Source organism: Mesocricetus auratus, unplaced genomic scaffold (assembly GCF_017639785.1).
Source record: "Mesocricetus auratus isolate SY011 unplaced genomic scaffold, BCM_Maur_2.0 Super-Scaffold_15014, whole genome shotgun sequence".
Taxonomy (NCBI): Eukaryota; Metazoa; Chordata; class Mammalia; order Rodentia; family Cricetidae; genus Mesocricetus; species Mesocricetus auratus.
Genome location: NW_024429186.1, coordinates 74,674,154 through 74,699,356, shown reverse-complemented (window position 1 = coordinate 74,699,356; position 25,203 = coordinate 74,674,154). Strand labels below are relative to the sequence as shown.

At 40.4% G+C, this 25,203-nt stretch overlaps 1 protein-coding gene across 1 annotated transcript in view; it reads left to right on the top strand.

Annotated features, from left to right (window-relative positions):
* Dock4 (dedicator of cytokinesis 4) overlaps nucleotides 1–25,203 on the top strand; it is a 370,554-nt gene that overhangs the window by 146,126 nt on the left and 199,225 nt on the right. Inside the window, 4 exon segments of the mRNA XM_040743206.1 lie at nucleotides 11,089–11,172; nucleotides 13,623–13,663; nucleotides 15,837–15,892; nucleotides 20,970–21,066. Coding sequence (XP_040599140.1) covers nucleotides 11,089–11,172; nucleotides 13,623–13,663; nucleotides 15,837–15,892; nucleotides 20,970–21,066 — 278 coding nt within the window.

Genomic DNA, 25,203 nt, shown 5'->3' with positions numbered 1-25,203 from the left:
GGGGCACGTAGCAGGTCCCACTTTACATACAACTCTGTGCCACGCCTTTCTTTGTCTCCTGCCCCTACCTTCCTACCCTCCCTCCTTTCTTCTGTCTGCACTGGAGGGGTTTTTCACCCTACCGTTGGTGTTCAGTGTCTTTCAATCTCAATTGCCTATAATAGAATTCTTCTTCAGCTTCTCATTCTTTGTAGGCAGCCTTAGCATTTAACAAAACACATGTCCCCACAGTCTTGCTAATGAAAGCCTTCACTTTTACAACCGTCTGCTGGGAAGTGGGCAAGCCTGTTTAGATTGTCTCCTGTGCTTTGCTGTCTCCTAAATCCATGCTGCGGTGTCCGTGGAGGCCCAGGGAGTCGCTGGCAGAGAGAAAGAGAAATGATAAGATGTAGATACACTGCCCAGCTGCAGAAGCAGATGTGGACTAGCAATCTCCTCCCTTATTTCCCGATGTTGAACTTTATCCGGGATGTGTGGAATGGAGAGGGCATTGGGACTACAGAGGGACAGATGTTCTTTGAGATTGGATGAGACAGTTTGACGAATTAGAAGTATGCCTTAAAGAGATCCTAAAGCCTCAAGAAGTTAATGTGTAGAGATAATGTTCCTACAACTTTTCCACTTAAATAAAGTACAGATAATTGGGGAATTAGAGAGAAAGTTTAAGGAGTTACTTTGAGAAATCACAAGTGATACTTAGGATACCACTGTTTTTCCTTTTTTTTATGGCATGTTTCCATGACAGAAAGTCAAGCCATTGTGCCTCGAAGGAGCCGAACCTTGAAATGTCCTTCGCCTGTGGGACATCTTACACTTTTGGGGGTGAAGGATTTAAGGAATGCTCCTTTCAGCCACATTCGTCTTCAAAAAATGATTGATCTTTACCCATTTTCTAAAACATGTAAAATTGGGATTTGATTTTTAGGGGGCTGTTAAGTGGGAAGCTGCAGAACTGATGGATGCACCAGCCCCCCCCCCGACGGTGTTGCTTTACTGTAGTGAACAAATAGACCAGCAGCACCTAATGGGTACAGTGGCGCTGGTTTTGTTAACCTCAGGCCTTCAAGGCTGAGCTACACCGAGGAGCTGGACCTGTGTTACAAGACAACTGGTCTTTGGAAAGCTATTTCTGGGCTGGCTTCAGGAAATAGAGAATGTTCATTCTCATGGCAAAGGCAGAAAAATATTAGCTTTTAATCTATGTTTCGTGATGAGCTCTTAGTCAGTCTGTCCTGTTTGATTCCTGTGTCTGTCGGGAGTGGGGGTAGTGTGGGGCAGGAGATGATGAGAAGGCTTATTACTTCTAGAAAGAGCTTCAGATACTGAATGAAAAAAAGAGAAATAAAAAAAGAAAGATATGACTGTCCCTAGGTATGGAGATTTATTGTAGATAGAATAGCCAGAGGGAGAGCCCAGAGTGAACATGACCCTGAGCCAAGCCAAGAGAGTGGGGGAGAGGGTTGCCTGGAGACCAGAGAACCAAGAGGCCGGGAGAGTAAAGGATAAGAGGATAAAAAAGGACCAGCATAGCCAAAATGACTGGGTTATACTGGGAAGGGCAGCCCAGTCCCTTGCTGGAGAAGTTTAGGGTGGAAGCAGTGGTATGCCAGCCATATCCTGTGAGAGGTAGGGACTGAGGGACGCTGGGAGAACCTGGCACCTCACTTAGCCATTTGTCCCAGGGTTGAGACCTAACCAGTACAGCCTAGTAAAGTCTTTCCCTATAATGTTTGATATTTTTATCTCTGCATCTTCAACTTGAAATTGGAGTTTCCTGCATAAGGCAACATAATTCTGGTTTATCACTTAGCTAAATAAACTGAATGGCCTTTCTGCTGTCTGTGTCTTAAAGAGAATGCAGAACACGTGTAACATTTTAAAGCTGCATTCTCCAGTACGCAAACCCGTTGTTCTAGGTTCATGGAACAGATTTTTAAATGAACAGTTACCCAGTGTTCTAGAAAGAGCTTAAATTTTGATTAATTTTAAGGAAGAAGGACTTGTGGACCATGGAGATAGATCAGCAGGTCAAAGTGCTTGCTGCAAAATCCTGATGTGAGTTCAATTCCAAAAGTTGTCCTCTGACTTCCATATGGATGCTATTGCATGTGTGCACACACAAATAATAAACTAAATTAAAAAGATGCCCCGCATCATTAATTAATAATTATTTATATTTTCATATTATTTAGATTTGGCAAGCAAATGGTAGTGTCAGAATTTTAAAGGTCTTTCTTTTGAAATCTTGATAGCTTCTACTGACTGTTTAGATTCATTCTTTTATATTTAGAAATACCTGATATATCCATTATCTAGAGAGGGATTAGTTTTAATCTCTAGAGCTTGCTGTATTAGCCTGTGTTATCAATAGTGAAACTATGAACTTCTCTATTAAGCTATGAGTGCTTTATAAAGCCTAACTAACATCTAACTGATGCTGGAGGCTTTAATCATTGATGAATATTTTCTCTCAGACAAGTCATGTTATCCGTATCATCACGTCTTATGTCCCTGACCTTCCCTCAGCCATGCCTACAAGTTCCAGCTTGCTATTCTTTTGTGGAGGGGAATACCCATTGATGGAATTTTTACATTTTGTGTATGGATATGTTTAGGGAAATTTATATTCTAAAAGATCTAAATTGTGTTAAGTTTCAAAAAATCCTATTACTATTTGGCCACTTTTCCTTCAGAATATAAAAAGTTCTCATGTTGTGCAAAAAGCCCCAAGGGTTTTCACACTGTCAAATTCAGTTCACAGAGAGAGGAAGCTACCTCAGTTGATGGTCAGAAAAATAAAAACAAATGCAGATTGTCTCCTGACCAAAGAACTGCACTAGATGGATTGTTCCTAATTAACATATTGTGAAATAAGCGACTGTTTTCGGCCCTAACACCAGCCCTATTGTCTGTTTTTGAAGATATTTGCAGAACTTATCTAATTTGCTTCATAAAAGAGGACAAAGGATAAATATTTATAGGTGCTAATTTTTATACCATTGGGGAGGGGGCGAGGGGATGTGGGCTTTGGGGTAATTTTAACAAGTCTCTTTAAAATAGTACAGCTCTTTAAAAAGCCGACACCCCAGATTGAGATAGTTAGCTGACGTGCACAGTGAGAGAAGGCTTGTGAAGCCACCACTGCATTGGTTTATACAGTTGGAGGAGGGGAAGGACAGAGAGCAAGATCCCAGGGGAACTTAGTGCCCGCTAAAAACCCCGAGGAAGGATTTAAAAGTTCATTTATAATTGATGAATGCTGAGTTGGTAATGTTCATTTTTATTCTAGTTCTCTTATTTAGACACTACAATTTTGTGAGTTTTGCTTCAGATTGTCATTAAAGTCTCTAAGATGAGCTGGCAGCATTTCCTTCTTTAATAACTTTTCATTTAAATAATAATAGTTGAGAGGAAGCGGAAAGGTTTCGTAGAGAACTTATTACCGGGACATAACAGAATTCTGTTAACCTCCTGGGTAATGTAAGTCAGGTAAATACCAGGTTTGCAAGTATCACGTGTACAGTGTGGCCTTTCTAGTCTTGAAACTGCACGAGAGTGGTCCCAGCTTGCTCAAGATCCACAATGACCCAAAGGTTCCTTGAATGGAGGGGGAAAGAGTCAGTGCGCCTAGTATAACTGTGTTCCTTTGGGAGAGACGGCCATGACAGGAAAGAACAAGGCACATTCATAGACATCTGTTTCGGGTCTCTGACCGTGCAGGCGGCAACGCTGAGGTGTGTCAGCCTTTGCTGGGACATGGATAAGACATGAAGTGCTGAGAAGTTAGAGCAAGCCTGTCTCCTTCCTTCTCCACTTGGAGGACACATTCCATGGGGTCACCCCCCTGCTGCAAAACCCCCACTCCTCTCGTCAACCTTGCACTTCAACTACTTACAGCTAAGTAAGTTCTAACAAGGCGTTTTCAAGTAAGAAACTTCATGAAATCTCTAAATAACAGATCTATTCTAAGGCGGGACTCACTGTAGCCTTAGTCAGTATCTTAAGGACTTTTAGCAGTCAGTTCTAATATTGTATGCAGCAGTTTACAGCTTTTGCTGTAGACATCATTAAGGCCTAAGGTCCTTGTTGAAGGCAAACACTAATGTCAAAAATGATTATGAGTGTGAGGTTATTGCCAAGAACTACAAGAAATGTATGTCTTTTGTAAAATTTCATCATTAATCTCTAGCAAAGATAGACAGGTTCAGCTTATACTGAGAATATTTGTTGTTGGTGACTGGACCCATCCAGTTTTCCTTGAAAATATTGCCTGTCTTTTGCCAAACACAGCCACAGATTATGTGCTTAAGGAAGTAGTGTCTAATGAATTCATGTTGTGCAGTGATAACTGAGATAAAATTTTTGTATGTGTTTGTGAATGTGTGTGTGGGTGTATGCTCATAGTTATACTTTTGTGGAAACATATTCATGTCTGGACATGTGGACTCCAGAACTTTGTTCCTCCTGAGGAGCCTTCTACCTTGGGGTTTTGAGGTAGTGTCTTCTGCTGAAGATCCCTTATTAGGCTTGCCTGCTGGCTAGGAAGTCCAGGGAATCCATGTATGTGCATCCCTCATGCTATACCTGTTTCTCTGTGTGGCTGCTGAGAGCTGAACTCAGTTTGCAATACTTCTGTGGTGGCACTTCGCCAAATGAGCTCTCTCCTCAGCCTTAGACAGAATGTTTTTTAAGTTATTCTTTCATTAACTTTCTGAAATGAATTGGATATTTTTCATTTTCTAATACAAATGAAATTGTATACATGTTGAATAGGTCATCTGAAGTATGCCTATGGTAGCATTGTTAATTCGTGCTTTTTATTTTTAAAAAAAGGGTAAACTCAGTATATTCTACTTACTTTAAAAACGGCCCATTGCAGTTTTGCTTCCAAGTGAAACAGTCGGGCTATGTCAGAATAACCCTGTGTTGGGTCAGAATTGGAAATGGCTGTGGTTGGGAGCAAGAGCTATCACAGCAGCCTGTGAAATTTGATGAGAAAGGGTATATTTGCATATTCTCATAGCGAGTCTCCATAGGATACCTTTTCATGGGATCTTTGCAAGAGAAAAGCTATAACCGGGGATTGGTTTGTTAGTAACATTACCCACTTCTAACAGGTCTCAGCACTTGTGGGAACCATGGTTCTGAATGGTTTCTAATAGAGGAGCCACACTTGATGACGCTATTGATGGTCTGGCTCCAGCCTCCAGTCACCTGGAAGGATACACTGAGCAATTAATTTTTCCTCATTTCTGTGTGCCCTTCTTGATAAAGAACTAGTTCCAGCCCTGAAAATACATTGAGTTTGGGTGTACCAAGACTTCTACAGAGATGGGTAATGATGAACTAGTTTCTTAACAATAGTTTAAATGGGCAAGGGAAGGGACATATCAAATGGTTAAATGACAAAAATCCAAGCAGCAAGACTGGTGCTGCTCTGAGCTACCATTTGTAGGACAAAAAATAAAAAATGGCATAGGAAACTTCTTTCTCATGACTTACAGATTTGACAAATCAGGTGCGGAGGCTTGTCTCCCCACATTGTGTTCTAAGGCCTAAGACCATTCATATTCATACGGGAACATGACTAAACTGCAAGACTTGGTAATTTTATTCTTCATCTGACATTATTGAAGACCTACTGGGTGCCAGGCATTGTGCTAGGTGTTGGGGGCATGAAAGAACTGAAAACTTGGATTGTAGTGACAGTAGTATGATGTGGGTAGGGGGTGGGGGAGGCTCATTCAGGAGGTTGTCCTGGTTGATTTGGAAGCCTGGATCCTAAGTGAGGAAAGCAACAGACCTTGTGCAGAGGTTAGGAAGCAGCTCTGAGTGGCTGCTGAAAGGGTATGACAAGAGGGATGGGTTGGAAAGCGCCCAGACACAGTGACCAGGAGTCGAGAGAGTGTGGGACATTGTTCCTCTGCTCCTCCTTTGGCATGATGTCTTCAGATGGAATATTAATGCATCCTATGTAATTCACAATGCCAACCATGCTCTCCTCCTGAGAAGTCAGCGTTGGGAAAGGGAGTCACCATTCAAACGGGAGAGAGAAAACTGTGATGCCTAGTTGTGTGAGGACGGTAGCTCTAGACGAGACAGGTCTGTATATTAGGCTAGGGAGCACAGGGAGGAGCAAGCAGGAGCATTCTGCATTTGGTTCTGAGTCAAGTCTGCATGCAGAGAAAGGACACAGTTCTCGTTTTTGCTCAGGTAGTCCCTTCAGTGCTCCTGAGGCAGGATGAAAAGATGGGGAACTTACAGGAATTTGGCAGGGAAAGGGTCCCAATTTTGATTAAAGCCTCTCACCATCCAAGAAGACAACATTCCATCACAATAAATGCATTTGCTATAAAGACTACTGACAGAATCAGTATTCCTTTTATACACAAATATGTTAAAACAGCAATTCATTCCTTTCCCAGAGACATCGCCTGAACGCCGTAAACCAAGCTGTTTATGATAAAGAAACCCTAATTCCCGTAGCCCCATGGGTCACAATGTTACTTTATCAGTTGCAACCCTTGTGATGCCCCTCTGAAACCGTCCAGTGCTAAGGCAGTCGACTTCAAACCCCACTAACGTTCTACATATGGTTATTGTAAATAAAAAGGAAACAATGACTTGCACTCTCCCTTAAGGAGCCAGAACTCATCAGGAGTCCATACCCACACTTGAGTGTACTTACTTTCTTCTGACTGTTTCTTTTTATCCTAGTGGTTATGTTTGAGCCCTTATTAAAATATCTTTAATAAAATCACCAACCTACTATATAAAATGTACAGTCCTGGCAGTCTTTTCAATATCAAAGCTAAGACTCTGTTTTGGCCTGAGGTGAGACCCATACGATTCTATGAGAACTCATTGGGGTGCTGAGTGACAAGTGGGGGACTGTGCCTCTGCTGGTACCCCGAAAGCTGACACTCTGTACTGTATGTATTGTTTCTTGAGGACAGAGATCAGGAAAAGGGGGACATGAAAGCATGTAATGAATTTTTCTTTTTTTTTTCTTTGTAGCAAAAACAAATCAAAAACTTAAAATGGAGCCAAGGAAGCTGATGATAAATTCTGTATTTCAAAGAATTCCTCTATATAATACTCTCTAAATATTCATCACCTAACCTTGGAGGAAAGTAGCTGCCTCTTCTCTTTCTTTCTTTTTCTCCCTTCCTCCCTCCCTCTCCTTCCCTCCCTCCCTCCCTCCCTCCCTCCCTCTTTCTTTCTTTCTTTCTTTCTTTCTTTCTTTCTTTCTTTCTTTCTTTCTTGTGTATTTGCCAAGTACTTGGCATTGGGTTTAATACGTTTAATGGGGAAAATGGTATGTTATTTACTAATAACAGTTTCACATGGACGAAGTGAAAAGCGATTATCATTTTCTGGAGCGTCCATCTGCTTTGTGTCATGAAGACTTTCTTGCCCACTGTTGCCATGGAAGGAATGTGGGAAGCCCAATGCTTGGACGTGTCTCCGTCCTAGAGTTAGGAAAATGTCTTTTGACTCATTGTTTTCCAAAGCACACTCCTGAGGCAAGGTTTGCTTTCTGTGGCGGTGGTGGTGGTTTGCCTTTCAGCCTGTTTTCCCTTCCAAGTGGCTGAAATCAGCACTGAAACATAACTTGCTAATCATGATTTCCAAGAAGCTAAACTATCAAGAAAGAAAGTTTCTCACTATCCTCTGTTAAGTAGAAGCCTTATTTTGGCACTTGGATTCGGATCCAGTCTCCAAATTTCTAGCTAACAATTCTAGTAGGGAGGAAAAATCCACAACATATGCTTCCAGGCTCCCATGCCGAGTTTCCATCTGTCTGCTGGACTCTCGCGGCATCTCTCTGATGCTGGTCAGGCAGGTGGTGGCATGAAGGTGGGCCTGAGGACCCCGTGTTCCTAAGTAGTGCAGTTAAGTTCCAGGTCTCCTGCTCTCTGTTTGCGATCTTGCCCCTCTCCAGCGTGCTAGGATGCTTTTGAGATGATTGCTTAGACTCTCTTCTAAGATGTCCTGCATGGCTGGCCGTGGGTCTTAACTATAACCTATTTATTTATGTATCTATTTGTTTGTTTGCTTGCTTATTTATTGTCATTTTGAGTTGTTTCTACAAGTACCCATTAGTAGCTACAGAAATAAAGTTTCTCTTGTGACCTTGACTTGTTCCTGAGCCACTCGGGAGACTGCCCCAGCATCTGTAGCATGGACACATGGTAAAGGCGCTAGGACCCTGTGGGGATACTGTGACTTGATTTCTCCCTACAGTGGCAGTGCCATCAAATAACTTTCAGTCATTCCCCCCAGGTGACTGTTACTTCAGTACCTTCCTTTCCTGTTCCTGGTTCTCTTTCCCAGTCTCTGAAACCAAAGCAGGATGAACATTAAGCTGATTGACGCTTCCGGGGTATTTATCATGGGGGATTCTAAGGGTTCACCCTGTGGAGAAGGAAAGGAAGCTAGCAGCCTGTGCAGAGAGATAAACTGCAGGGCAGACCCAGTGACAGTCTACCCCCTAGCCATAAGAGAGCTCCATGCCTTGCTAGACAGATCTTCCTAGTGGTCATGGCAGTGCCTGACCTCAGTTTCCATTGCCTTGTGTTCTGAGCCTGGTGACATAAACAGGGCAGACTGAAAGGCATGGTAGAACTAGCCTCATCACAGCCCAAGGATCACGCGACACTTGCGGGATGTCAGAAGTAAGCATTACTTTCTGTTGTTTCAAGGTCACTGAACTCAGAACACAGTGCAGTGTCTTGAAGGTTGACCTTGAGGATACTGGGGCATAAGAAGGGGATCCTGTTTGGTAGTATGCGGGTGACTGCATTTCTCAGGCCTTCCTGCAAGATGTGCAGATCCCAATGAATCCCAATTGGAAGGAGGAGGCTGTAAACATGGGGCAGGCCTGAGCATGGAAGTTAGAACACAGCATCTATCCATTGCTCCTGCCACTCATTTAAAGCATCAAAAATGTCCAAAAAAATAACTCTCCACCTCTTTCTACATTTCCTGTGATTTTCTTCCCCCCTTTGTAAACCATCTGCCTCTATGGTCATGCTGTCACACTGATAGCCAGCTGCAAGTCCCTTCAAGTTAGTAATGGTATCTGATTTAGTTTCAATCTGTTGCTGTAATAAGACACTGACCAAAAGCAACCGAGAGGAGAAAAGGTTTTATTTCATCTCATACATCCAGGTCACAATCCACCCCTGAGTGAAGTCAGGGCAGAAACTCAAAACAGGACCCTACACTAGAGGCGAGGAATGATGTTTTCTGGCTTGCTCTCGGGTTCATAGTTAGGTACCTTTCTAACACAGCCCAGAATCATTTGCCGAGGATTGTGCCACCCATCAAGGACTGGCCCTTCCTGGACCAATTAATAATCAAGATAATCCCACACAGCTATGCCCACAGACTGGTTTGATGCAGGCAGTTTCTCTTGGATGACTCTAGGTGGTGTTAAATTGACAATTCAGGCTAACCAGGGCAGCTGTGTTTCTGATTTCATCTTGTGGAGGAAAAAATAGAATATAATAGAAGGACAATTCTGCTCAGGCCTTCCGAAGGAGAGGTGCCAATACACATCTCCATTGAGTCCCATTCTATTGTCTAGCAAGTCCTGCCCTGGAAACTTAGGGAAGCAGGAGCTCATTTGATGAGACGACAGGTTTCCTCCAGGAATTCCTGGTTGACTGTACGTTCAGTGACCCGTCTCATAAAAAAATCTAAGTTGTATGAAGTCGTCTTTCAAGGTACATGAACTCTTGTTTTTCAAGCAAATATTTTATCGAACAAAACATAAGGCCATATGGTATTTCTTGTTATAGTTAGAAAATGACATCATAAACTAGTATTTGTCTACAGTTGTAAACTATTCTAAATTTGTCCCTGTGTTGTTATTTTCATCTATCTTGTGGCACTTTGGGTTGTGTTTGCTGTCCTGTATTTTGATTTCTAGTGTTAATTTTGTTTTGAGATCATAAAAGGGCTTGAGACATCTCTAAAAGCCCATTAACTTATTGGTATGTTTTGATTTTTTTGACATATCCATGTGTTTCTCCAGGCTTTCAAATATATCCCCCAAAGTAGCAGAAACTTGGCTTGGTGATTAGGGTTATATCTGAACCTCATTACCAGAAATGAAATTATAAGATGAAATGTTCACCTGACATAAATTGCAAGTTGGCTTCAGTGTGTGTGCTATGTGTGTGTGGTGACCTTCTCTGTGTGTGCTTTGATTTGTTTCCTTTATTTCTATATCTCTGAGATTCATTCTCACTGTCATTCCCTAAGAAGCCTGCGTGACTCATCTACATGCAGGTCTTCCTGTAGGTGGTACATCCTAGTCTACCTTACTCTGCACAGTGTTTCTGAAACCAACGTGTCTAAAGTATCAAAAGCGTCGATCTGTAATTAATGGTGTCCCCCCACCCCCATCCCACCCCCACCCCCACCCCCACCCCACCCCCACCCCCACCCCCGTTGCAAGTATTGATAATGCTAAGGAGTGTGGGGATTATGGCTGCGTCTTTAGCTCTGAGGATGGCTTGCTGAGTCATTCATTGTGAAATAAAATGTCACCATTGATTTTACTGTAAGAAAGACTTCTGTCATGTGTGCTATGAACTTGACATGGCTCTAGGGACAAGAGTAAGCAAATCGACACAATCCCTCCTCTTTCGAAAATTACAGTCTCAGGGAAAGAGCCCAACAGGATAAAATTCAGGCAAACCAATTTTAGCACTGAGAACAAGATATATTCTCTATTTATTAGTAACATCTGTTTATAAATTACCACAGCCAGACACCTGGAGTGAGGGGTGACCCCAGCAGGGCTTGCAGAACACTGGGCCCTCGAAGGTTCCACAAGCACTCTCATTGCCTTTATACATTGCTGGCAATAGTCTTGGTATTTTATATCCTACCTGTGGAGCGTTCCATATATTTTCAATGTATATCCATAGTGTTTATTTGGACTTTAGCAAAGTGTATGAGCTTCATTATTTTCTTTTAAGATACATAAAAACAAAATGGCATCAGTTTCACGTATAATTATAAACCGTGTAGCTGGCTATAATTGACATAATTGTCTTCTTATTTTCTCTACAGTTATTGCCAGTTTTCGAGGCACTGTCCCATATGGCTTGTCACTGGAAATTGGAGATACTGTTCAGATCCTGGAGAAGTGTGATGGTGAGTGGCCTCATACTTACGGCTTGAAGTCTTATGAAGAGATTCTTATCTGGTGACTCTGCAGGACACTTTAAAATTTGTCTGTCCATTTCAGAAACTTTCCCCATAGTCACAGCAAACTATATCTGACGAAACTTGCTCCTTACATATTTAATGTGCAATTGTGGGAACAATTAATATTATTTTTAAGTTGATTGTATTTTTTCCTAATTTACTGTCCCTTTTTAATCCTTACACGAGGTGTAGAAAGCACTGGAACGTACCCCGTTTGTAGGAGTTCATGACTAACTCTCAGCCTAGAAGATTTTCTTGTAACTCTAGAGATCAAAAAATGAAGGGCAAGTTCAAAAAAAAAAACAAAAGGTGCGTCTGAGGTTGAGGTTGGAAAGATGGCGCAACCTGAAGCTGAGTAGCAAGAAACCCAGGAGGGCTGGCCAGCTCCTCTCTAGCCTGGCATTCTCTCTTCTCCAGCTTTGGAATAAAATTATCCAACGAATTTGAGATGCTAGTAGAGATTGTTAATTTATGTAGCAGGTAACTCACTAAAAACACCTGATCTATTCTTAGATGCCTCCCTTCTTGTTCTAGGTCAGGAATTACAGCCATTGAAAGGATCTCAAATGATCTGTCTACATTTCTTGTTAACAAAGTTACTAGATTTTAGAATGTCATGAATATATATATATATATATATATATATATATTCATATATACCCATTTCCTTCCTAGAAGGCTTCCTGGCTTAGGGATTTATTATATGATAATGATCTATCTTACAAAGTTTCATCAGGCATTAAATTGTGTTTGGACAAATAAAACTACTACCTTTATCTGGAAGCTGGCTTCAAAAGCTGATGCCATGTGAACATTTACTCTGTCTACTGTAATTGAGAAACCTGAAAATATAGTAAGGTTTCCTGTGTCGTTACTGAAAGTACTCTCCTGTTCTCCTTGTTATATAAATATAAAGTTCTCCTTACATTGCTGCATAGAAACAGGATGTCTATTTAATGGGAGGTAATAAGCAAACATTTTCTGTATAATATAATAATTATACAAAGGCTTTCCTGGCACTTCTGTCAAGAGGTTTTCAATTCTGTTAGAATAAATGCTACAAATCGATACACATGTTGGATCTGTTCTTGTGACATGATATTAAACCCTGTGATGCAGACATTCTAACTTCAAGATCAGGCTTCCTTCCCTGAGCTGCTGTTAAGACGACAGACAGGATTCTTTTGTGTGTGTGTGTGTGTGTGTGTGTGTGTGTGTGTGTGTGTGTGTGTGTGTGTGCGTGTGTGTGTGTGTTTCTAAGAAAACATTGTGAGGAATCAAAACAAATGTAATATACAACTCAAACATTTCCCTTCAAAAGATAAACTGATCAAAAAAATTAGATAGAAAATATCTACATAGCAAATAATTTCCTATCAAAAGGAGAAATGGTGTCTCCACTTATAAAAAATATATATATACGACATTTGTTTAAACTGACCAAAAAGAGATGCCCCCTCAAGAATAGTGCTAACTATAAGACTGCTTCTGGGTCATTGACACTGGCAAATCACATTGATCAGCTACTGCAGTGATGAAATTACGCAAGCTCATTTGGGTAACGGCTCTTAGGACATGAGGCTGATCTAGTAGCAGATGGTGGGCTCGTGCATGTATACACATCGGCTGCATCCCTGCTGGCCAGGTATTGATGCAGGCAGTGGGCTTATGCGTGTACACACACATCTGCTGCACCCCTGCTGGCCAGGCGCTATTGTAGCTGGTGGGATTGTGAATATGCATATCTGCTACATCACTGCTGGCCAGGCACTGATACAAGAGGTAGACTTGTGGATGCACACATCTACAGCATTGCTGGCCAGGCACCGTTCCTTTCAAATCAAACCTGTACTTTTCATGCAGCAGGATGTAGAATGGCATTAAATCTTGTGTACATTCTTGTTCTTCCCTTAGACATACTGTGGCCCGTAATAAAATGGGGAGAAACGGTGCTCAGAGAGGTAAAGTGATGTCCCCAAAATTAAAGAGTAGGCTGAGCTTGATGTCACACACCTGGGAAGCTAAGGACAGGAGGTTCTGAGTTTGAGGACATCTTAGGCTACACAGACCCTATTGCAAAAATAAAGCAAAAACAACCAAAAAATACCTAGTAAATTACAGTGAATTTCTTTATTTAAGCCCAGTGCTTTAGATCCAAGCCTTTATTTCCACCTGTACAAACTTCTGGTACAAATTTAACAAAACAGTGTATTAATGAAATGCTTAAACTTAGGGTCAGTTGATCTGTTACCTAGCCTAATCCTAGAACTACTGTGTTTATGCATGTGAAGTCATATGAAGATTAAGATTTTAACATCAAAAGACATATCATTTGTTATCTTTAAGTATTATCCTGGCTTATGTATTAAAATGTAATAATGATTATTTCTTCACAGGCTGGTACAGAGGATTTGCCTTAAAAAACCCAAATATCAAGGTAAAAACTGTTATTTCTAATTGTAATTATAGGATTTTTTTATTAAAGATGATTATGTAAGTTATTTTTCCTATACAATTGAAATTAGAGTTGGGCTCTTAATTAGGCTCCAAAAAATGATAATACGGATTTTCATAACTTTGGAAATTCCTTTGAACTGAGATTAAATTTAAGGTAAAATACTGAAATCATAATTCTCTATAGCCCTCAAAAATTATACTGGCAAGCATTTAAGCTTATTAGCTATAAACAAAGTCTTCTTGAAGTTTTAGTATCCCAGAGAGGTAAATTACAATTCAGGCAGGAGAAATATATTCCAAAAGAAATATTGAATAGTGATATTTAATCTTGAAATTTCCTGTGGTATTGTTTGTAAGATGCTGGTGTGAGGAACAAGTTTGTTTTAGTGTCGTGTTAAGGGTTCCTTAGGTGGTAGGGGCTGAACCAGGAATGCAGTACTTGTAAGTGTTCATTCTCTTGCCGCTCTAGGAGGGTCCTGAGTATCATTATCAGTGTTCATATTAAACCCTTAGGAAGTAATGTGGCTTTCATCTGGGTCACGTGTGACTTCTTACAGTAATCTTTACTGTATGCTTTATTCTAATCATCTGTAGCTTTTAAATCTGCTTCCATAGTTTCCTGCTTCGTTTCTTGTTTTAAACTTTATTGGCGTGTGTGTGAGCACACGCACACATAGCAAGGCACATAGGTGGTTTGCTCCTCGTCTTGCCGTTCCCAGGGATCGAACTCAGGTTGTCAGGCATACAGCAAAATAATGCCCATCTTACAGCTCCTCTAATGCATCCATGTGCATCATTCATATGTTTGGTTTAATTCTAGCTTTGTTAAAAATTTCTCATTTTCAAAATACAACCTAAATTACTTTGCCAGTCTCTTTGCTTAACATAGCTTCTGTAAGAACATCCAACTGTGTTTGGTTACTTTATTTTGTCATTTCAGATCAGTCCCCAGGAAAGCCTAAGGGACAAATGAGCATATAAATTTAATTTTTTGATACTTTAGTCTTCATTTAAAGTTTTTTTTATTTTGGACATCTGCAGGGCGCATGCAAATATAGCTTTGATATTTAATTATTCATCTAGTATACATTTCTGAGAAAATCACTATGATTTCTCTGTCACTTCTGTCTCATGTCATAAATTTTGATTTTAAGTTTTCTTTATTAAGGTTGCTTTATTTGTTAACTCTGTCACATTGAAATAAACATATGTCTTATAAAAATAGTTTTAAAAACAAACTCTTCCTATTTATTATTGTAATATATATGCATATATATATATATATGGATGGAAAGAGAGAAAGAAAGAATAAAGAAAGAAAGATGAGCTCAATACTAAGCCATCAAACCAGCCCAAATTTGTTTGGTTATTTGTTTGGTAACAACAGGAACTAAACCCATGGCCTCATGTACAGCAGGCCAGTGTTCTCTCATAGAGTTCTCTTGTGAGCTTAAATTATTCAGTGTCACATAGTTTTCAGTCTGGTCTGATGTCACATGTCTGTAGCCCCAGCACATAGGAGGCTAAGGCAGAAAAGCTGCTGAGTTTGAGGGCAGCCCGGATTACAGAGTACTCCTTGCTGGCTGGCCTGTTGAATGAGATCAAGTCTCATAAGCCGGTTGCCAAATAACAACAACATCAGAGGTATTTCTCTTCCTTTTCTAAGCCACAGCTTTCATATAGAAGTATTGAGTGTTCTTTATTTTCTGATTTATGGTGAACATACCCATTTAGCTGATCAAAGTAGTGGCCCATAGTGTGAGTCAGCTTTAAGGGCACCAAGCTGGAGGATTGCCACAAGTTTCAGGCCTGCCTGGTCTACGCAATAAATTCCAGTGTAGACAAGGCTACACTGCAAGACTCTGTTGCAAAAAAAAAAAAAAAAAAAAAAGTAAATGAAGCAAAAAGAATGTATTTGCTGAGTGAGATTTGGTTTATTTCAATTATATTTAGAAAAATCTCTCAACGTGTAAAGTTGGACTAGGTATTAGAAAATTTTGATCGTACCACATTGCACGTTAGCCCGTAGAGTATGCTGGTGTTTTTGCTGTTTCTCACATTGCCATGGTTGTTAACTGTTTCAGACATATCTGCTTGTGAACAACTGACCTTCAGAGACAGCTAGACTGTAACCTTCATGTTTTCTCTTCCAGGGTATATTTCCTTCCAGCTATGTTCACTTGAAAAATGCCTGTGTAAAGAACAAAGGGTAAGGGTGCATCGTATTAACAGTTGGAAAGTTTCCCACAGCTGCTGACCACCTCCAAATTGAAAGGTTTAGTAATTGCATTGCAAAATGAACTAGAGAAGAGCAAAGCATGGTCCTTGTTGTTTCATCCGAGATACTAAGGCAGCAGATAGAGACAATCCAAGAACCCGTTTCTGGGTGCTGAGCCGCAGGGCTTCTTAGGGTAAGGCCATCTCTCGTTGGCCCTCATTGTCCATCGATGGTGGAACTTGTTTACTCTTAAACAGAGAGGCCAGTTCGTCTTGTTTCCCTGATGTTTAGGGAAACATACCAGGCAGAGACCCTAACATGGTCAGCCATGTGGTCCCAATGTCTAGGAACCTCCTTAATTTACCACTGGTTATAGAGAGGTCAAGCCTGGGCCAACGGGACGCTCTGTAGGTGGAGTGCTTGCTGTGCAAACTTGGCAACCTGAGTTCGATCTCTGGAAGCCACACAAAGGTCAAAGAAGACAGCTGACTGCATAAAAGTGTCCCCTAATGGCCACCTGTGGACACAGCACATGCGTTACCTCACACGTCACACACAGTAATAACACATAAAAATTAAAAATTAAGCTGAGTATGGTGGTTCGCCTTTAATCCCAGCACTTGGGGAACAGAGGCAGGCTCATGGGTCTCTGTGAATCTAACGATAGCCTGGTCTACACAGTGAGGTCCAGGTTAGCTGGGGCCATGTAGGAAGGCCCTGTCTCAAAACCATAAAAACAGGAAAAGAAAAGCCAGTCTCTTCTAAGTGAATCTAAAACCATGTCCTGTGTGACTTTATACATTGTTCTGCTGTTTGATCTGTGGATCACATCCAGTCACAGATCATCACAAATGTGACTCAATACAAAAGAAAAAAAAAACACTCACTTAAAATTGCACATAAAAACCTTTGCATGCTTCTTCAGCATGTAATTTAAATAACAACTATTATCACAAAACAAAACATCTGATATGCCTGAATGATGATTTATATTGTACAGATTTCATTGATCACTGAGGACTTCCTATGTGTTTAAAAATACTTCCCAGTTCTAATTTAAATTTAAATTTAAAAATAAAAATTAAAAAAAATATTTCCCAGTCCCCTCCTAAACTGACTGGACGTAGCTGTCAGAATAATATCAATCAAATGAGGTCCTACAAACTATCACTGTTCAACATGCTTGATATTAAGTAGTTAACACAAATAATTAATTTGTTGTAAGATGGATTTTGACATATATATTTGGTGCCAGTGTCACAAGGAATCATCTCTGAATTATAGTGTAATTTTTGTTTTATGGCCAAAACATACAGACTTGGTGGTAGAAATTACATGTTTATGCAAATGGCAATAAATAGCAACCTTTTATTTGCACTCCAATAGCCCAGTAAATAATATATTTGAACTTTAATTTCATCCAAACCTTCCCGAGATGTTATTGAACTAGATGACTTTATAATCACCCTCTGTAAAGATTTTAGTTCAGCAAACTAACATTGACAAGTCATTGACACTCTGCGGTACAAATACATTGAGTTTCCCTATTTGGATAAAAGATTCTTTAAGAATCTAGAATAATTCTTTGGTTAAAGGATCTAGGATAGCCGGGCATTGGTGGCACACGCCTTTAATCCCAGCACTCGGGAGGCAGAGGCAGGCGGATCTCTGTGAGTTCGAGGCCAGGCTGGACTGACAGCCTCCAAAACAATACAGAGAAACCCTGTCTCGTAAAATCCAAAAAAAAAAAAAGAATCTAGGATAATTCTTTCATTAAAGAATCTAGGACACTAGTGTGCTGTGTGTCATCTGTGCCAGTACTTTAGGCAACTTCAGTAGTTTTTCAAGATAGTGGATTCGAGGGACAGTTTTAGTCTGTCAGTGAGACCTCTGAGGCTTTCGTTTGGCATCCTTGTCTGTGTTACCACAGTCTTCATCAAGGTCTTTATTGACAGTTCAAGGTTCTTGAACATATTCATAGTTGTTACTCTGAAACCCTTGTCTTGTGCTTTGGCTAAGTTGTTTTTCTCAGGACCTGTCACAGTAGGTTGCTGTAGTCTGGAGTCTTGGTCTAAGTTCCTATGTCTCCCTCCCTGCTGCCTTTACCCTAAGCCATGCTGATGTCCCTCATCTTTTATGCAATGAGTTACCTAGACTTCATCCTAATCTTTTATACAATAAGCCTCCTAGACACCATGCTACATTGTGCTCAAGGAAGAAAAGAGTCCAAAGACTCCAGTAGTTTTTTTAGCTTCATTTCTCTTCGATATGATAAAGTTACCTGAAAAAGAGGTTTCGGGGGGAAGGAGCTTATTTTGGTTCACAGTTCTAAGTTACACTCTGTCATTGTGGGAAAGTCTAGGCATCAGGAACACTAAGTAGCTAGCCACATTATACCCACAGCCAAAAGCAGAGAGCAGTTCATTAAAACATGCCTTCCTGTGTCTAGCTTTTGATTTTTTTAAAATACTGTGTAGGACCCAAGCTGAAGCAATGAATAGTGTTGCCCACTTCTAAACTGGATTTTCCCACATTGGTTAGCATTATAAAGACAACTCCCATAGACATAGTCAGTCATGGGGTGATCTAATATGGACAGTCTCTAGGCGCCTGTCTCTGGTGATTCTAGGCTCTGTCCTGCTGGCTGGCAATTAACCAAGGCATGCTAGGTGGCATGAGTCATAGTTTTAAAATAAGGTGATTCTTTCTTTTTTTTTTTTTTTGCTTTATTTAATTTTTAAAATGTAACATATCTTATGTGTATGAGCGTTTGTCTGCTTCCAAGTCTGGGCACCATATGTGTCCCTGGTGCCCTCAGCGGTTTGATGTTAGGCCCTGAAGCTGTGGGTGGTGTGAGCTACTGTGTGGAGCTGAGACTAGAACCTGTGCCCTGTGTAACTACAGCCAGACCTCTCGACTGTTGAGCCTTACCTTCAGCCCTGTATTGTTGTTGCTGTTCCTGTTGTCCTGCTGTTTATCTGCCCCCACTCCATGCAAATGCGGATAAAGGTGTCCCAGAAGACTTGCAGGTTCTAGGCCAGCACCAGACCTGATGGGATTATAGAACAGTGAGAACTCAGGGTGGGTGGACTGCTTTCTAAAAAGGAGTTGCTGCAGTCGAGGTAGATCCATGGTTCTGGGACTCCAGAACAAAAAACAAAAACAAAAACAAAAACAAAAACAAAAACAACAACAACAACTTTGTCCTGAAAATGTTCAAGACACAGAATGTCTTAATTTTCCAAAGAGAAAGATCTTCAGGATGTTAATATCACCCAACTTATTTTAAGCAGATTTTTAACCTGTTGGACTGACTGCTAGGACAAAACTGATGTCAAGTGTGTTCCAGAATAACTGACGAAAATATATTTCGATAGATTATTTCAGCACTAATTTGGGGGATTAAGTAATTAATGCAAAAGAGCTGCCCTGTCTGAATGGTATTTTGTGTTTAAAATTTTGTATTTTGTTTGGGCAACCCCAAATAAACTTTCCACATACTGAATTGTCTGTGCTTCCTTCTTAGGGCTTCAGAGCAAAGTAGGGTCTATGATGAGGGTCTCTAAATTAAATGAGAGTTCATGAGTTAGGGAAGCTGCTCTCTCCTGTGTTGTTTAATTCTTGCTGAGACCTCACTGTTTAATTGTTAAGTGCAATGGCAAGGATTCCTGGAGATTTTCTGTTCCCTCCCGGGCTTTGTGTAGGATCATTTTATAATCTCTGAGTCCAAATATTCATCATATAAATTTCAGCAGCTGCTTCAAAAGCAGAGGAAATATTCTACCTTTGGGAGGTGTCAGGATTCTCCACAGGGTTTTTATTACTGTTTACTTTCTTTCTAGTTTTAAATCTCAGTTTTACATTTTCAACTTCACTTATGCTCTAGACAAAAGGGAAATATTCACAAGACAGGTTTTTAGCAATAATGAGACATCAGGAGATGGAGCTCAATTAGGAGAAGACTCAAGGCAAGGTTTTAGTTTCCTCATTTACGTTAGGAAGATTTCCCCAAAGATGGCTGCAGACACTTGGAGATGACATCATAGAGGCTCTGCAGAACAGTTAGCCTCACGATAAGAAGGAATCTCCCTTGGAATTTAATAAGCTCTTTCCTTTTACGTATGAGATGTTGGCCTTTGGAACAATAAACCCGAAATAAAGGAAATAGTTTCCATTGATTTTGGTGGTTGCGTTCTTCTGAGAGGCAGTAATGATAATGGCCATGTAACCTCTTGAACCTGCACAAAACCGGAAAGGACTTAAGAAAAAGAAACTAGATATGACAGAAGAAGTTTCTTCTGTGCTAAAGGCAGAACCAAAGGGTAAGCAAAAATCCCTGCCCACTTACTGTCTAATGCTGCTTCTCTTCAGGACAGTCACACATACCTGACTAATAATACTTGTTTCTGACTTAAAAAAAATAAATGGGAAGAGTCTATTATCTCCACTACAGAGAGGAACATTCTGGAATGAATATCCTGATATCTATGACATCTTAAGCCTTGGCTCTGCTGCATGGTAACAGTATTAACAATACACATTTTTTTTTAAATTGGCCTGTTCCAAATAATGTAATTAAGGGGTTAGTGAGCTCACAAGGATGTTTAGTGAGTGCACTAGTTATGCGTTAGTTACAAGTTCACATGCCATGCATCCAGACAGCTGAACAGCATTTCTCTTTCTCCCTGTTGAGTCCTGTGGTCGTAGCACTTGAATGGCAGAGGTCACATTGTAGTTGATGTAGTCTGGTGATGTTGTCTGACAGATGAAAGCTGTTGAGTTTGGAAAGATTGAAAGAGTTGTCTGCTGGCCAAGCCGTCACAGGAATAGAACATCCATGCTGTTCCTTCTCCCCTGCACCATTCAGTCCTGACCTTGATGAAGTGGCTGGTCCCTTGGGCATCATACTATCCTCACCTATAGCATTCCTCATACACACTCCTAATCACATCCTGGTTTCTGGCTGCCATACCTCATGTGCCATACCTAATTGATCTTCTTGAGTATTTAAAAGTGTTGCCTCTGGTATTTATGTATATATATGTTTTTGTCCTCTTCAATTTCACAGACAATTTGAAATGGTTATTCCCACTGAAGACTCTGTTATCACAGAGATGACGTCAACGTTAAGAGACTGGGGAACCATGTGGAAACAACTGTATGTGGTAAGTGACTTTTTAAGGGTGTGATTTTTTTGTTAGATAATTGTCTGAAGAAATATGTGACCATGTGTGTGTTGCTTGAGTTTTCTGTTGTCCCACCAGGTCCTGCCGCTGTTTCAGCCCCAAATAGGCACACAGAGACATATTAATCATCAAACTGTTGACCGATGACTAGGGCTTCTTATTGACTAGCTTTGTCTTAAGCATTAATCCGTTTCTATTAATCTAAGTATTTCCATATGGTCTTATCTTACCAGAGAAGGGTCCAGACCTGTTACTCCTGTCACTTTCTGGCAGGTCCTCCCTACCTACCTTTCCCAGGATTCTCCTCATCTCCTAGTCCTGCCTATCTTCCTGCCTGTATTACCCAAACAGTATTTTATTCATCAACCAATAAGAGAAGCATATATACAGTAGGACATCCCCCATCATATGTAAGCATCAACTAATATTTAAGAACTTGCTTTAAGTCACTGGGCCTTCTTGGGAAGTCAGGGATGTAGATCTTCCTTAGTCATAATTATTTTGTATTATAATCTCTTCTTACCCATGGGGCATTGGTTTCATTCATTGTATTTCAATATCACAAGAATATAAAAGATATATTTTCTAACATATATCTAAATATGAGTGTTTGTATGGACCTAGTTCTGGATTTCCTGAATATGAAGCATTCTTAACACAGTTTTAGCGGTGGTGTATTTCAGTACATCTTACTTCTATGAGTAATTTGAGTATATTGTAAATGAAAACATAGAATGGGAGAAAGTATTCCAAGTATACTAGTAAAAGAAAGGCAGTTTTGTGAAAAGGTGGGCTAAAGTTATGCTTGTGTATTAATTTGCTCATTATAACAAATAACATTATTTGTTCTGGAGTTGTCTGGCCCTATCCTATTGGAGCTGGTGGTGTTAGAGCTTACTTGGAATATCCACAAGATAGGTTAAGTCTTAGATGAGTTGCTGAAGTGTGGTCTTGGTAAACAATCAGATTACACATCTCCAGGGCTCTATAATGAGATAGAGTCAAGAAAATATAGATGTGGCTGTTAGATTTTTTAAATTTTAACTAGAAAGATCATAAAACCCAAGTATTATTGCATTGCAAGTAATTTTGTAAAGTATTCAAACTAGTATATCTTTAAAATACTCAATATACTGGATTTATCTCTGTCTCTCTCCGTGTGTATGAGTGTGTGTGTGTTTATGTGTGTAAGCACACACACATGCATACGCACAAGTACAAGTTCATGTCCTATTGTAGTTGAGCAAGGGTATCCACCTTTTTTCTTTACTATGACTGCTAGTGAGGACCAAAGTTGATTTTGTCTTGTTTAGTTATTTCTACATGCTTTTGATGTCATAACCACTCTGGGGCATCTACTCTGGGGACAAACTTGGTTGCTTTGAAGATCTGTACATAGTAAAATCTACAAGTAATATCTTTGGTTACTGTCCTTACTAATGGGAAAGGAATTGATTAGCATTGTGTAATACTGGGATAGCAGACAGTTATTTGAGGAACAAATATGAAGTTCAGTCCAGAGATAGATTGACTTTTGGAACAAGGGTAACATGAGTGTGTCAGGCTCTCTGGTTTCTCTTTTTCTGGTTACATAAATGCTTTGGTTCATTGTGTATGTGTATATCTTGAACATTATCCATATGTTCTTCAGCTGTTTTAAAGCAAAGCACCTAACGTCTTCATTTTGTTTTTTGTCTTTTTGAGACAGTGTGTCTATGTGTAGCCCTGACTGTCCTGGAACTTACTTTATACACCAGGCTGGCCTTAAACTCAGAGACCTGCCTCCCTCTGCCTCCTAAGTACTGGGATCAAAGGTATACACTGCTATGCCCAGCTATCTCCTAACCTTTTCACTGAAAGATATTTCATGTAAACAATAAGTTTTGTAGTTTGCAAATAGTATACGAGTCAATGTATTGTGGTTCTGCTTCTTTCTTGGGATTGTTGGCTTCCTTGTCCCATAAGGATGGAGCAACCAGAAGCAGGGAACAGGATTCAGATGACTCTGGGTACAATGGAGATAGCCCTCTGGGAGATGACTCCAGTGAATCAGCTCTGCTTTATTCCTGAATATAGGAAATATGTAGGATTGGGGATCCTGGGTACAAACCCTAATTCTCACTAAGTGACATGGTCGTATCATAAGGGTCCTACAGCAAGGCTCTTAGTACATGTCTTAGTTACCACATGTGCAACAGGGGCAAGGCTTCTAGTGGGAACCTGTGCCAAGGGTCACGCTAAAGATAAAACAGGCATCCAGACTTAGAAACAGCTTTCAGATAAGCTCAGTCCTCTGGACACAGAGACATTCTCCAGGTAAGGGCAGGTAGAGAGCAGGAATTCCTCTGTGGGGGAGGGAATCTTCCACGTTGCTGAGTTTAGAGAAAGCTGCCAGGCTGTGGCAGACTGCAACCCCGACCAGTAGGGCCTCCCAACAATGTATGTAGACATGTAGCATGTAAAAGAATGTAACTGCTTGAGAAATCCTAGTTTGTTCTTTTAAATAGTGTTGCAAAGGAATAAAATAATAACTTTTAAAATAACATCTTAATAAATTCAACAGTGTGAGGAGGAAGGCAGCAGTCTTGGTGCAGAAGCTGGGCTAAGTTTTATGTCTCTTCTCCCTGGGGCTTTTCCAGGTACTTTTATTCTTGAATCTTATCAGATGATTTATCCCAAGTCCCACACTAAGCAGTAATGCCAGAGTCAAAATCTAGGTCTGTTGCCCCCGAAACCTATTCCGTTTTCCTTTTAAACCAAATCAAACCTTAGCCATTCTCTAAAATAGGAAACTGCAATTCATTTTTGGATGCATGTCCAATATACTGTGGGGATTTCTAGGAATTGTTTTGATCTAGTTGTTTAGGATTGTAATATAGTCTTTTCACTTAATACCAAATGGGATACAGTTTTAAAATATTTATGCTTCATAGCTATCCATCTCTTTTGAAATTTACTTTTTTACAGAATATATTTCATGAGAGGGTCTTATATTTATGCTTGTCATTGTTTTTGCTTTGTTTGTGTGATAAGTTTGTTGGATAAGCCCAGGCTGGGATGGAGTCATGGTTTTCCTATTGCTTAGCCCTCTTGCAGCCAGTATTAAAGGCAGAGGCCAACATGCCAAGCTCTTTTTCTTCAAGTAGCAGGCAATGCACATTTGGCAGGTAGACCCATTATGCAGTGGGACTTATCCCTTCCACTTTTAGAGGTTCTTCCCTGGGAGAGAGCTGACCAGCTAGTTTTCATTTTTATGACGTTGTTTTCTTCTCGTGTCAGCATCTTCTTATCAGAACATGCGGTGTATAAGATCAGGTTCGCCCTACTGAGCATGAGCAGGCACATGCCTTTGACCCTGTGATAGCGAGGGTGCCATCTCTCTCCCTTGTCTGACTTTTTGTACCTCTCTCATGTAATTTATCCTCCCTTGGTGGATTTTTTTTCTTCCTACCACAGATACCCTCAAATGTTTCTCGGTCCTCTGCTTATCCATTTGTGTGACCTAAACAGGAACTGCTTCTGGAGGTGTGCAAGAAACAATGCCTATAAATCATTGTGTTCGTTCATTTCCACCTCTGGGAGCGCAGGCACAGCTGCTGTGGATGTGAACAGACACTGAGTGGTTAATTACAAGAATATTGTGTTGCAGTGCCCTTGTAATGGCTTGTAAGAGGGTGTAGAACGTTAGAAAAGAGTAGGCAGTAATAGAAGACAGTAATGGAAACAGGCTCAATAGAGTTAGGAGTTGAGAGGAGAAGGAGATTATTTATGGCTTGGAGGATCTGGAACTGGTTTCCTGGAGAAAGCTTCCTGTCCTTGTAGCATGTTTGTCAGACCTGTGCAGTACATGCCGGATCCTTAGAGTATCAAGCGTTAACACAGCAGAAAATGCATTGCTACATTTTAAATTTTATATATGTGTATATATATACGTATATATCTTTGCCTATCTCATAGAATTTGATCATTTTTATGTCTTATAGCTCTAGAGAACTTTTGGTACATAATAACCTCTATAAATTCATACCAGTAGTCACATACACCAGTGGTTCTCAACCTGTGAGTCATGACCCTCTTGGGGTTGCATGTTGGATACTCCGCATATCATTTACCACA